A 14,781-nucleotide genomic window follows, 5' to 3' on the forward strand; every position below is an offset into this window, starting at 1 on the left:
GGCGGGGTAACTTTTTGGGGAGCAGGGGAGGAGATTTTACACAGGATAGTCTGCCACAAAGTTGGCCCGGGAATCCCCAAAAAAGAATCCACACTAAGCATTGTGCAAAATGCATTATTATTCGACTTTGCAGAAAGCCCGGCCTGTAGGCGTTCCAGAGTTTAGTCGCAGTGACAGAAAAGGCTCTGCACTCTTAGCTGACTTTTACTTGGGCATAGAAAGAGGTCTACTATCTGGTGAGAGCAAAGCCTGGCTACATTTGTACATTTTTCGTTCTGGGATAAAGTGCTCTTGAGTCTTTAATGTGGTTGCATTTCGTAGAAGTGTCTCGGAGACGGGCAGCTGGTGGACTCCAGCTAGAGCCATCGATATGTGCTTCTGATGGTTCACATATATTGTACCACTTACAATTGTGTTCTTATTGCGCAGAAACTAGTACACGGCTTTGCAGTAGTTTCGGAACAGTCCTGAAGGGACACCCAGCAGAAACCATCTTGCTGAGAAGGTGTTCTGGGTTGCAAGAATTTAGAGTGAGGTCTGACTTGGAGAGTCCACCAGCAGCTTCTTGAGACCTACCCTGCAAAATCAGTGTTGAATATGTGCTGAGGAGACAGAAAGACTTCCTGTCTTTAGACTGTGAGGTCTGTAAGATAAAGGCATAAGAGTCACCTCCCCCCAAGAAGAACATCTCAGCGTATACCATACGGAGGTAGAAGCCAAGGAGGCCATGTCCTGTGAGGGGTTTATGTAGACGGATTCATCCTTTTGTTAGGGAGCCGAGGAGGAAGTGTAAGTGGCTCCCTTCAATGGCAGAGGTCAGAAAGCGAAGCCTGCAACTGTTGTCCAGATCCTTTCAGAAGGAGCAACTGTGACTACGTCGCCTGAAGACGTTGAGAAGGCTAAGCCTGCTGAAAGCAGTGAACAGGACCACCCGTGCTTTGGGAATGGGGAATAATCCATCTGAAAGACTGGAACGGAACTCCGTGAAGGGTAAACGAGGCTACCTCACGGATGAAATTCAAGGACATTTTTTTACCCTGAACAAGAATTCATGAAAGAGTGAACAAGACAGCTTGAGGTGTTGGGATGAGGGCCAATCCTGCATATCAGAGAACACTCAATTGAGGATGCTGAGAGGACTTCTTCTTAGGAAAAGCGGGAACAGGACTTTCCAGAATCTATTCCTTTTGTCAGAATTGCCATCAGCAAGATCATATTTGTAGCAACCTGGAATCATATGGAGGCAGAATCCCTGCACAGTGCTCCACTGCCAATCGGCTAGGTTCACACTGTGTAAATATCACATCCATACATCCTTTAATCACAACTAACTGCAACCTGAAGTACCCCCTCCCCTCCCCAAAAAAATTGAGAAAATTGCAATTGGTCAGAGTCTAAGATCCAGAAAGTTAAAAGCAAGCACTAAACGCAGACATATGGTGTGTTGGAAACCTCAAGCTAGCACCGCGTGCATGCAGTTTCTTCAAGGCTCAAGTTAGCACTGGAAGCGTACAGTATGAAGGACGGGGTAATGTACATGGACACTAATGCACAAAGGAACATTTTCAATGATTGCCTCAGTAGCATCTGCATTTGTTAGTATGTAAAACACACCCATTATCATAAGTCATCCCATATATACAATTCTAATCAGACATCTGTTTGAATAAGGGAAAGTAAGAAGGGTCCAACCGAAGAGAAGATTGGATTATCCTGTGTTCTTCAGCATTCAGAGACGACAGCCAACACATGTGTCGCCCCATAGTGGTCCACCGGCCTGGGCCCTTTTCAAGTCACGTGAGAAGATGTGCAACCATTTTCATCCCTGTCTGTTTGCTGTTCTCTCTAAATGTTGAAGAACAGAGAATAAGCAAACCTGATCTTACGTTGGTAGGCCCAGCTAAAAGTCTTGCTGGTTTGAAGGTGAGAGATTAACTTTTGACGAGTAGACCCTCCTTTTCTGCCAGTCAGAGGAGCCCTGCCTAATTGAGGCAAGAGGCAATCCCTCAGAGGAAATGAATTGGCTCTGACACAGAGAAATGTGGCTCTGTTTTTGTTTGTTTTTAGATTAAATGGAATATTTCCCATTTTTGTTCACATACCTCACACACTATCTCCTGCTAAATTGTTTTTATGGTCAGACAGAACACCTAGTAACGGTGGCGCTTGGATTGTTGTGTAGTAGGGAGGGCGTGAGATAGGCAGTGCCACCCGCGTTAACCCTTAAATGAGTGAGGTCCGAGTGCATTCCGTGTTCATCCTGGATTGGGTCACCTTCAGCCAGATCCCTCACACGCATTTGTCAGCCATTGCAATAGTTTCTGGGTCCTACTGGCTGTCTTCCTCCGCCCCAATACTTGCTGCATGCCCCCTCAGCTCGATGCCACCCTATTTGCCTCACGTGTTCTTGCTTTGTATGCATGTCTGTGGCATGACAGGAGTTCTGCAGCCTCAGTGGGCTCCCGGCCTTCGGAGGACATACCAGCCAGACTCCAGCTTCCATGGCATTTCTTGTTATTTTGTGTTGTGCGCCTTCGTTCGCATGCATCAGTGTGAGCCTCATGCATGCCCTGGCACGGGTGGAGTTCTGTGGGCTGCCAGCTTTCAGAGGACACACTGCCCTTCTCTAGTTCCCAACAAACTTCCTGCTGTTACTTTGTGTAGTGCCCATTGTGATGCGCCCATTTGTGTACATGCATGTGTCTATGTGAGCTTTGTGCATGATCATGAGAGCTCTACCTGCTCTGAGGGCTTCCGGCCTTCGGGGTTCACATCAGCCTAGCTCCTACTTTATGGCTGTATCAAAGTTACTTTCTGTGGCCTTGGTGTTGTGTCAGTTGTGATGTGTTCCTTGTGTTGTGCGTGTGTGTGTGTGTGTCTCCGGCATTCCCTGGGTTCAGGGGTCTCTGCCTGTGTGTGTAGGGTTGACAGAGTGCCCATGCCCTTTGTATCTGCATCCTGGTCTGATTCCTGCTCTCAGGGCATCACTAGATGTACCTCTTTGGCCCATCTAACCTATGCCTTGGGCATGCTGGCCTCGGCACACCAGACTATCTTTGCTAGATGACCCTGTTCTGAAAGTGATTGTTACTCTCAATGTGTGGACTTGGGGTTTAAAAAGAAGCAGAGCTTTGCAGAGAGATTTTCCAAGTTTATTCTTTCTATTTAATGTGATGTGCCTGTCACCTTTTAGCCCCACAGGCCTTCAGAAGAAGCCGAAAGTGTTGGTCTAGCCTATGTTTCTTGCCCCTATACATAACCTATGGCTCGAGCTGAAGCCTTCAGTAGATGTGCTGTTAAATATGTCTTGGAAAGATCAGTGTGCAAGACAAACACAGGATTTGTGTCAAGTGAACACAAACTCGGCTTCTGCTCGATGTTCTGCATATACTGTGCACTGCCTCTGAAAGAATATTAATGGGGCCTCTCAAATTCATGGACTCCAGAAACCCTTTTGTTTCTCTATTCCCCAAATCTCAGAAAGATCCAGGACGTACGACATTATTCTGTCAATACCAATTTCACATTCTCCCAGAGCCTTCTGGCTTTTGTCCTAATTCACTTCTAGAGGCAGTTTAACCACTACTCTCCTACTTTAAATCCTTCACTTTTTGGCATCTCACACACTGGTGTCCTTTCTCCTAACCAATGGAGTTGCATGGAAGCCTTCACTTGAATAAAAAATGAAACCTTGGTTTGTCTTCAAGGAATCTCGCTTGTTCTCCCATACCTGGGAACATGCTAGATTGTGACTCATTCAGGGAGGTTCACTCGTTCCCCATTCCCAGTGTGGTTTCTGTCATATAATAACGCGGGACGGGCCCATATTACTGGCTTCATGCCCTTCCAGGGATTTGGAGTCCTTCCATTATCACCGACCACATGTCCTTCCTTGAAGATCCTTCATTCTTCTGTCTGTGGCTCCATGAGCTTTGAATTCACCAAATCAAGTAACAAAAATCACTTGACCCTGCCCGCACAGCTATTGGCAGACATCCGTCTACCCAACTTAATCACAAAATTTTGTTCTATCATCACAATTATTACACTGCAAAATGAATGGTTCTTTACATATTTTACTCATTCTTTTAGAATGAACATCATCAATTGATAAATTCCTTTAAACTAAACAAAAACAATACTTTCTACTGAATATACAACTATTATTTTGACAAATGATATTCTTGTTTCTTGAAAATGCTTGTTGTCCAATCCCAGTGCATTTCTGGAATCAATCCCTTCTTCAGGGGAACTGTAAAAAATGTACACACAAAAAAACATATGTTTTCACACTGCTCAGCACATTAAATAGCAAAACAAGTCACAATTCAGACCTTAGAAAAATATAGTGTGACCTCCACTGCATGCATGTTACAAAAATTATAAATGAAAAGTGCCAAAACCATAATCCAAAACCAAAAGATGGTATCATCAAAACGCTACTCACCACCCTTCTTGCTATTAAAATGAATCTGTAAGTTCGAAGGATTTACAATGAATACCTAAAAAAGTTTATTACAATGGTGTGACTCAAACCCGTCTAACATGGTTATCAATATCACAACAATAGTTTACTCGATACTGCTATGATCTCTTCCTACTGTCTCCACGCGTGCAATGATGTCACATATAACAACATATTTACTTCCTAATCAATGCATTTAAATAAACAAAACTCCATTGTTTACCTCCTTTCTTGAAAAACCAAGCTTGGAGCTTTTCATCAAAATCACTGAAATGTAGTCGACACCGTCCTCCTTCTTTTCTTATAACCCAGTTGTCCCATTCTGCAAAACAAACTGCTTTCTTAAAAAAAAGTATTTGCTGCAACTGTATTGCCCATCACTGACACAAAGACTCCAACCTTTTGTTTTACCAGAAAAAATATTCTGCGTTTCCCTGCTGTTATGATTCCAACAAATTACTCCTATCAAGGTGGATCCCTTTTCCTTTCCTCCAATCTGCAGAAAACTTCATCGTGCAACGATATATGTTTCTGCCTCATTAACCATCCTGTGTAAGTCGTTATTCATTACTCAAACCTTCATGTCAACCAACCATTAACGAAATGTGGAACCTTACACCGCTATTTACTGCATTGAAAGATCAAACTATCCTTTCCTCTCTTGCAGAAACGTATGCTTCGCCTCCTCTTACCTACTAATTCAAACTGCCTCACTGTCAAACATCCCCCATCTATGCTTCTTCAAACTACACAAACCCAATATGAACAAACTTACGGTACCTGAACGCGCTGCGCTCAAACATATATCCGTAAGAATGATGTCAAAAGGCTATTCCGCTGCGCTCCGCCTGTCAACTTAATTCAACACATAGATTACTTACTGCTCACCGCAATGCCCCACTATCGCTAAACTTGATTATATATCTGCCACGTACCTTAAAGTTTGCACTCCCTCAATGTAAACTCTCCCGTACTCATCTCCTGGTACGACGCCATGAAACACCACTTTACTCATCTAAATACTATGAATAGTAAGCATCAACGAAGGACTCGAATAACCACGAAAAAGCTGCGGCCATCTTAGAATAATAAAAAGGTTCAATTAGCTTTGCTACACCCGTTCAAAGTTGTTGCAACACCATGAATCAAAAATCGCTCGTACTAAACTAAAGATGCACTACCATAAAACAACTTTCACTTGTCTAAAATGCTATCAATGGTAAACACCAGCGGCGGACTCGAATTAATCAAATAAACAACGGCCATCTTGGAATAGTACAAAATGCTCAACATCGATACCAGAGCCCACAAAAACCGCAAGTGCAGGACAACACCTTCACCATATGTGATGAAACCCACCGATCAACCCAGGAAAGTGAAAAAAATGAATAAATTAAAAAAATGATAAACAAAAAAGTAAAAAACATTGATACATCTCAATGGCATTGTTATGTCCTGCTCAAAGATCATATTGAATATGTAAACATTATATACATTATGTCAACCAAATACATGCTTTTTAATCCATTACAAGTTCATATTATCAAAAACATAGAACATCCAAATTGAGATTTATAGCCATCAATTCCTTTTAACCCTGAGTTACTCTCCTATGTTTTAGCCTCACTCCCTACCTCAGCTTTGACTAAAATTCAACTCTTATTGTCATAAAAAACAAATCATGTCCAATTTGTCATTGAGGCCCTAAGGCATCATAGTTTCCAAAAAATGGATCCACCAGATCTCCCTTTTAGACAGCCATTTGGCGTTATCCCGATTGGGTTTAACTTTGATTTGTTCCTATTTTGTAATTGTGGTATGGTATGATTCATTTCCATCTAATGCGTAACTATACTAAACTTTAAGCAGAACATAACAATGCCATTGAGTTGTATCAATGTTTTTTACTTTTTTGTTTATCATTTTTTTCATGTATTCATTTTTTCACTTTTCTGGGTTGATCGGTGGGTTCCATCACATATGGTGAAGGTGTTGTCCTTCACTTGCGGTTTTTGTGGGGTCTGGTATCGATATTGAGCGTTTTGTACTATTCCAAGATAGCCGTCGATTATTTGATTTATTCGAGTCCGCCGGCTGGTGTTTACCATTCATAGCATTTTAGACCAGTAAATGTTGTTTTATGGTAGTGCATCTTTAGTTTAGTACGAGCGATTTTTGATTCATGGTGTTGGAACAACTTTGAACTGGTGTAATAAAGCTAATTGAACCTTTTTATTATTCTAAGATGGCCGCCGCTTTTTCGTGGTTATTCGAGTCCTTCGTTGGTGCTTACTATTCATAGTATTTAGATGAGTAAAGTGTTGTTTCATGGCCTAGTACCAAGAGTTGAGTACGGGAGAGTTTACATCAAGGGAGTGCCGCCTTTAAGGTACGTGGCTGATATATAATCATGTTTAGCGATAGTGGGGCATTACGGTGAGCAGTAAGTAATCTGTGTGTTGAATTAAATTGACAGGTGGAGCGGAGCGAAATATCCTTTTAACATCATTGTTACGGATATATGTTTGAGCGCAGCGCGTTCAGGTACCGTAAGTTTGTTCATATTGGGTTTGTGTAGTTTGAAGAACCATAGATGGGGGATGTTTGACAGTGAGGCAGTTGGAATTAGTAGATAAGAGGAGGCGAAGCATAAGTTTCTGCAAGAGAGGAATGGATAGTTTGATCTTTCAATGAAGTAAATAGCGGAGTAAGGTTCCACTTTTCGTAGTCATTAATGATTGATTGACATGAAGGTTTGAGTAATGAATAACGACTTACACAGGATGGTTAATGAGGCAGAAACATATATCGTTGCAGGACGAAGTTTTCTGCAGATTGAAGGAAAGGAAAAGAGATCCATCATGATAAGAGTAATTTGTTGGAATCATAACAGCAGGGAAGCGCAGAATATTTTTCTGGTAAAACAAAAGTTTGGAGTCTTTGTGTCAGTGATGGGCAATACAGTTGCAGCAAATACTTTTTTTAAGAAGGCATTTCGTTTTGCAAAACGGGACAACTCGGTTATCATGAAGGAAGGAGGACGGTGTCGACTACATTTCAGTGATTTTGATGATTAAAAGCTCCATGCTCGGTTTTTCAAGAAAGGAGGTAAACAATGGAGTTTTAGTTTATTTAAATGCATTGATTAGGAAGTAAATATGTTGTTATATGTGACATCATTGCACGCGTGGAGACAGTAGGGAGAGATCATAGCAGTATCGAGTAAACTATTGTTGTGATATTGTTAACCATGTTAGACGAGTTTGAGTAATACCATTATAATAAACTTTTTTAAGTATTCGTTAGAAATCCTTCAAACTTACAGATTCATTTTAATAGCAAGAAGGGTGGTGAGTAGCGTTTTGATGATACCATCTTTTGGTTTTGGATTATGGTTTTGGCACTTTTCATTTATAATTTTTGTAACATGCATGCAGTGGAGGTCACACTATATTTTTCTAAGGTCTGAATCGTAACTTGTTCTGCTATTTAATGCGCTGAGCAGTGTGAAAACAAATGTTTTTTGTGTGTACATTTTTTACAGTTCCCCTGAAGAAAGGATTGATTCCCGAAATGCATTGGGATTGGACAACAAGCATTTTCAAGAAACAAGAATATCATTTGTCAAAATAATAGTTGTATTTTCAGTAGAAGCGATTGTTTTTGTTTAGTTTAAAGGAATTTATCAATTGATGATGTTCATTCTATAAGAATGGGTAAAATATGTAGAGAAGCATTCATTTTGCAGTGTAATAATTGTGATGATAGAACAAAATTTTGTTGATTAAGTTGGGTAGACGGATGTCTGCCAATAGCTGTGCGGGTAGGGTCAAGTGATTTTTGTTACTTGATTTGGTGAATTTAGTGTTGAATCTGGAGGGTAATTTTCTCCTACCCACCCAGCATGCCCCGTGAACAATTGATGAAAGAGGTATTAAGTGTAAACGGTTCAAATCAGGTGTGTACAGCACAAACCCTCATTACCTCCAACAGCTTTGAGGCAGCCTATCTCATTGCCAAAGCACACGCCTTGGTGGTTTTGCATATTCCTGTTTATTATCAGTGTAGATAGTATTCAACAGCTCAATCTCTGACCCTTATTTCAACGATCTCATGTCCTCAGGGGTTTAGGCTTCACTTAATAAGTTTGTGTCTTGAAGTCGAAGATTGCAGCTAGTGCGGAGCAGCAGGAGGGTTGTACACGGCCCTCATGCTCTGTGTTCACTTCTCATGACGTTGATTGTTGGAGAGCCACCTAGTAAAAGCGATTATCCAAATCTTGTGAGTGTAATCCAGGATCGAGTGCTTCTGGACCCACCGGGTGGGCCGGCCAGATCCTTGCTTTCCTGTCCCTCATACCCTTAGCCCGATTATGTGGATCCTTACTTTGGAAACTTGGAAAATCTCTGCATCTCTGCTCCTTGTGTGTGCTTGACTGCAGCTCATGGCCATCCCATGGCCTTTCAGTGGAGACTGTGCTTCCCTCCCTCACTTCCCATGTATGGGTGCTTTCTTCTCTGTGCAGCTTAGCCAGTACCCCCTCCTGCGAGAAGAGATGGAAAGAATCGTGTCGACACATATCCGGGACCGGGAAGGGAAAACCAAAGAGCAGGTAAGAGTCCAGAATCTTTCGGCCTCTCTTCTCCCAACACCATTGTCAACGCTCTCGCGTCACACATGCAAGCCTCCGCATTGAAATGAATGTTGATGAACTTCATTATAACCTTAATCTTGCAGTATAATTCTGTTGTATAATGACTTGCTGAGCATAAAGATGGTTGAGCCATGTATTCCGTCTTGCTGTCAATGTTTAAAATGTAGGCCTCCACCATGGGTGTGACTCCTTACGACGTCAGTTGAACCCCAAAACAGCCTATAATTTGACATCACACCAGAGGTTTTCTTACTTATTTCATTCTTTCCAAAACAGCTCCAGTGGTTGTAGAAGGCTTCAGATGCCCAAAAGAAACGGGCGATTGTTGTGTTGTCCGAGGCATATAATAATGCATGAGGGATTTAAACTTTTTCATTTTCTGGTATATTTGCTGAAACAGGATACACAGGAAATAAAGAAAGTTATTTAAATTTAACTCTAAAGGACTGGTTTGCTAGTGGCCTATAAATTACACAAGTCACCGCAGAGCTCATGATTGTTGTCCAGAATCTCTGATTAAATACTGTGATAACAGACAATCCCAATACTTCTTGCTGCTCATTGAGACAGAGAACCTGTTGTTAATCATCTGCCAAAGCAGGCCATTACGGGGATAAGAGAGAAAGAGAAAACAAACATGGAGGATATCCTATCTGCCATATTATAATCCCATTGCCCCGATATACTTCCGTAAAAAAATTGTTGTTCAGAGATTTTCATTTTTTATTTTTGTTTTTGGATCATTAGAAAAGTAATTTAACTTGGGTAGTGTTCGACCTGGCACCACTGGTGTGGGTCTCACTTCCATTTTTGCTGTTGGCTCATGTATTATTGCTGGTGTTAGATGCTTTGGGCACTGTGCCACTGCTGTCCAGTGCCACAGTGCAAGTACTCCTATTGTACATTTATGTATTAATCAGTGGTTCCATGTTTGGCTATTTTGGTTTACTTGTCAGACCCTAGTCTAGTTCACTGAGTGTGCCAGGGCGTGTAATCCAAATGCTGCTGGTGGGCCTGCAGCACTGGTTGTGCCACCCACAGAAGTAGCTTTGTAAAATGTGTCTAAGGTCTGCCATTGCAGAGCCTGCGTTCAGGCTGGTACTGTCATGCTGACTCCGCAAGTGCACACACTTCCCAGTCCCTAAACCTTCCCTTTTCTTCATATCAGTCACCTCTATGGTAGGCCCACGGGCAGGGTGCATTATATGGATAAGGTAGGACAAGCCCTGATGTGTGTGGCATGTTCTAATAGTGAATTACAGCCATTTTCGTTTTTCACTATTGCAAGGCTACCTGTTCTCCATAGGCCAGAATGGGCTATTAGAATTGTTACATTTTATAATCCTAACAGGCTCAGAGAACATGATAGAAATTCGAGTTAAGTATGCCTGGACTCAGAATAATAAAATACATCTTTTAGGAAAGTTTATTTTAATATTCTGTGTTTGTATTTGTGCAACTTATCGTATGCTAATTAAGTTCCTTGTATTGTACTTTTAGCTCTGACCTCATAAAGAGACCAGAGGGGTTGTGTTTAGATTAAATACATATATATTTGATATATACCTTGTGTGGTGTGCTTATATTTGAACATTTAGGAGATTATAATTGGTAAAACAGCTTGCTTAACTCGTGCTTAACTCGCCTCTAAGTCTTAGCCTGAAAGCTGCTCCCCACAGCTACCACTAGGATAGGTTTCTATAAGGTTGACTTTACAACCTACCATCAATAAGGGTCGTTTGGACTGGTGCAAGGTGCCCACTAGAACAGTGGACATCATATACCAGGCCAACTTGCCCCAGTATTGGACTTTCATAGATTTCCATGCTTTGTATCATTCCCCCGTTGTCCGAATGGGAGCCTCGGTAATAGAAAAATACCATACCAGTAGGTACAAACGTGAAAGACAGGCCTAGGCCTCATCTCATTTTGTAGCCTATCCGCCTCTTTTTGTAAAAGAGACCAAAAAATTGCAACAACCAATCAGAGTAGCCTCACTCCATAGAACCCTCCCGAGAGAGCCTCAGATTTTCTACCGCACGTTGTGCTAAGGTAGTCTCCACTTAGCTCTGCTCAGATTTCTCTTCAGTTTTGGAATTTTCTTCTTTTTCTACTCTACTATGTCTGATAAGGAGAAGAGGGCATTATTTAGAGCCTGTGCTACCTGTTCAAAGAAGAGGCTATACATTGAGGACAAGCATAAAGACTGTATGCACTGCTTGTACCCAGATCACAAGGCCACAGATTGTAAGATCTGCAGAACATTCTCTGCAAAGACCTTGAGAGACAGGGAAGGCCGCTTGTTAACCTGGTTGCAGAAAATGAAGTCTCGTAAGGAGGTTCTATCAACCGACAGTGAGGATTCTTCCTCATCTGCGTCCTCCAGAAGATCCAAGAAAAGGGGTAGGTCCTACCCTTCAACATCTGAGCCCCCTGTTAAGGCCTTGCAAATGACCTCTGATAGGTCTGAGAGGCCCAGTCCCAAACAATCTCCTCACCGAGGTGTAAAGGAGAGGCTGGGACGGACTGAGGAGACACAGTCATCAAATAAGGTACAGAAAACCCTTTCTATTGCTTCTCCACCATCTGAAAAGGAGAAGGTATTCAAGAAACCTTCTACTGTCCCTCAGGAAGGAAAATTGGATAAGAAATCTCATCCGTCGACGACAAAAACATCTGATACGTCGACGACAACATCCAAAATACACTTGGCTTCAGTTGCAGCTCCGTCGACCGTACCATCGATGGCAGCTTCGTCGGCGGCGGCTGCAGTGATATCTTCGTCGATGTTTAAGGTACCTGTTCCCTTCTCGTCGACGATGGTGCTTACATCTTCGAAGATGATGACATCGAAGATAACGTCGACGGCTGCAACGTCGACGAGAACGACGTCGATAACGACAGTTGTGATGATTCTGACGACGAGCTCGTCGACGACATCGTTGACGATCAGCCACCGTCGACGAAGTCCATCTCTCCGTCGACGGTCCCGTCGACGTTCCCGTCGACGTTTCCGTCGACGACAAGCTCGTCGACGATTCAAAGGGTCCACATTGCTATAAAGAGACAGCAGATCAATCCAGAGATTACATCCCCTCGCAGGGTGACACCCTTGCCTCCCACTTTGCTTTTGGAGGAGGAATCAGATGATGAGGATGGCCCTTATGGGGATGCTTATAGCCCATCCCAACTTCAAGTAAAATATCAAGATTCAGACTCTGACGACTACTATACGGAGGAACGCCATTTTGTTCAGCAAGAGAGGCCTCAACAACAATCTCTTCAGGACATGGTGGCAATGCCGTCCTCTCTCATAACAGACTTGCAGATGATGCTACAGGACTACAGGAGAAGGTTTCGGCTCAAGCTTCGGACCAGCAAGCGCAGCCTCCTCCTCCATCCATTCCTGCTACTCCTCCAGTTACAGTGACACCTCATGTTTCTCGAGCTTCGGAGCCAGAACCAAGAGAAAACCATAGAGAAGTTATTGCTATTCAGGATGATGATGACTCAACCGATGAATATCATCAGGTAGATCAACCCCCAGAGCCGGATAGAGATTGGGACGAGTATGTTATTCAATCCAGCCTCACCATTGCCGGATCCTGCTAACTCTCCTTCAATCAGTCATTGGAGGTTTCCATAACCTTATGGAGAGGGCGTCCAAGAGGTTTGGTCTTCCTATTACAACAGTACAGTCAGACTGTTTCCTTTACGATTTCATGGAACCTTACAGAAAATCCATCCGTTCAATACCGACAGTCGAATATGTGTGGTCGGAAGGTACTAAGGTAAAGCGCCGAGACACCTAAGGGTATTTGTGCGCTCAATAAATCTCCCAAAATAAAAAAGGTGATGCAGAATCCAGCTACAGTCATTCCTGTTCTTCCCCGGCTGGAGAAAAAATAAAAAGCTCCAGAAAACAATCCCGCTTGCCTGACTGGTTGATGCCGGACTCAGTTATTTCCCAGGCAACGCAAAGAAAGTCCAAAAAACCATCAGCGCCCCTTACAACACCGCCAGACAAAAAGGGGAGACGCCTGGACAATGGGAAAAAGGTTCTCAATGTCTAGTCTTCTAGTTCGAGCTGCTAATGCTCTTGCAATCCTGGGTAGATATGATCGCCAAATGTGGTGCGATTTATCCGCGTTTGTTGACCAACTTCCGGATGGTGCAAAGGAAGAGTCCTGGAAGATACTGGAGGAAGGAGAACGTTCATCTTCAGAGGTGATAGATTGTGCTATGGACATAGCAACCACCGCTTTTCGAGCTCTAGCGGGATCAGCAGTTTTAAGGCGTCAGGGCTGACTTCGGGCAACCTGGTTTCGACAGGAAGTTCAAAATAACATCTTGGACTTACATTATGACGGAGAAATGCTTTTTGGAAAACATATAGATGATGCTCTACAAGACATAAAGAAGGTCACGAACACGGCAAAGTTCTTGGGGACATTGCATTACCGCAAGGTTCCTTTAAGGGGTGCGAAAGGGAGAGGTTTTTCATCGTACAGAGGTGGCAACCAACAACGCTACTCTTCTTACTCACAGTCCTCTCAGTCATATAAGCCCCAATACTCACAGCGCCAAGGTCAATCGGCGTCTTTCTCTCGCCAACCATCAAGAGGACGACCGGGACGTCAGGGGAGAGATACTTCTAAACATCAATAGCGGCTTCATGGCTCTGTCTACTGTTCATCCCCCTCTAGTAACATCAGTGGAGGGCAGGATATCGGAATACCTCCACAACTGGAAAATTATTACATCGGATCGGTGGGTCCTCGACATCATACAATTCGGCCACACACTGGAGTTTCAAGAATTTCCACCATCCAGAGCTCCTCGCGCCACGGAATCAAAACATCTAATTTTTCTGCGTCTCGAAGTTCAGCAGCTGCTCATCAAAGGAGCGATAGAATCGGTCCTCAGATCCAACGAGGGAAAGGATTCTACTCCAGGTTTTTCCTGGTTTGCAAGACAAGAAAAGTGGCGCCCAATTCTAGACCTGAGGGAGCTCAACACCTATCTCATAAAACTCTCTTTTCGGATGGTTTCTCTCCAGGATATATTGCGTCTCCTAAATCCTGGCAATTATATGGCAACTCTGGATCTAGAGGATGCATATTTTCATGTTCTTATTCATCCGGCCCACAGAAGGTATCTTCGCTTCACAGTAGCGAAGAGCCACTTTCAGTTCAGAGTCCTACCTTTCGGACTAAGATCTGCACCGCAGATATTTACAAAGGTATTGTCACCAGTGGCAGCTTTTTTCAGAAGACAGTCTCTGCAGGTGTTTCCCTACTTGGACGACTGGCTGATAAAAGCTCCATCCTCTCAAGCAGCCTCAAAAGCAGTTGAGGATTGTATTCAACTTTTCAGTCATCTTGGTCTAGGTCTAAACAGAAGCAAGTCTGTCCTTCTTCCGTCCAGGTCGGCAAGATTTCTGGGTGCCATTCTGGATACAACTCTTTGCAAAGCTTTCCCTTCAGGAGAGACAGAACAGACTGATTCTTTCTGCCAACCAATTTCAAAGGAAACAAACTCTTTCAGTCCGTCAGTACAAATCCCTTCTAGGGTCGATGTCATCTTGCATTGCATTGATTCCGCACTGCAGGCTTCACATGCGTCCCCTGCAGGAACAACTAGACTTGCAATGGCGTCAAGC

At 43.1% G+C, this 14,781-nt stretch overlaps 1 protein-coding gene across 12 annotated transcripts in view; it reads left to right on the forward strand.

The window, feature by feature from the left end:
- The window catches only part of DNM1 (dynamin 1), a 730,607-nt gene that overhangs the window by 455,129 nt on the left and 260,697 nt on the right, over window positions 1-14,781 (forward strand). For all 12 annotated transcript variants that reach the window (XM_086924906.1, XM_086924901.1, XM_086924903.1 and 9 more), the window contains exon 11: window positions 8,991-9,077. In XM_086924906.1, the coding sequence (XP_086781032.1) occupies window positions 8,991-9,077 (87 nt within the window). The remainder of the gene's footprint in view (window positions 1-8,990; window positions 9,078-14,781) is intronic.

This window comes from Lissotriton vulgaris, chromosome 5 (assembly GCF_964263255.1).
Source record: "Lissotriton vulgaris chromosome 5, aLisVul1.2, whole genome shotgun sequence".
Classification (NCBI taxonomy): domain Eukaryota; kingdom Metazoa; phylum Chordata; class Amphibia; order Caudata; family Salamandridae; genus Lissotriton; species Lissotriton vulgaris.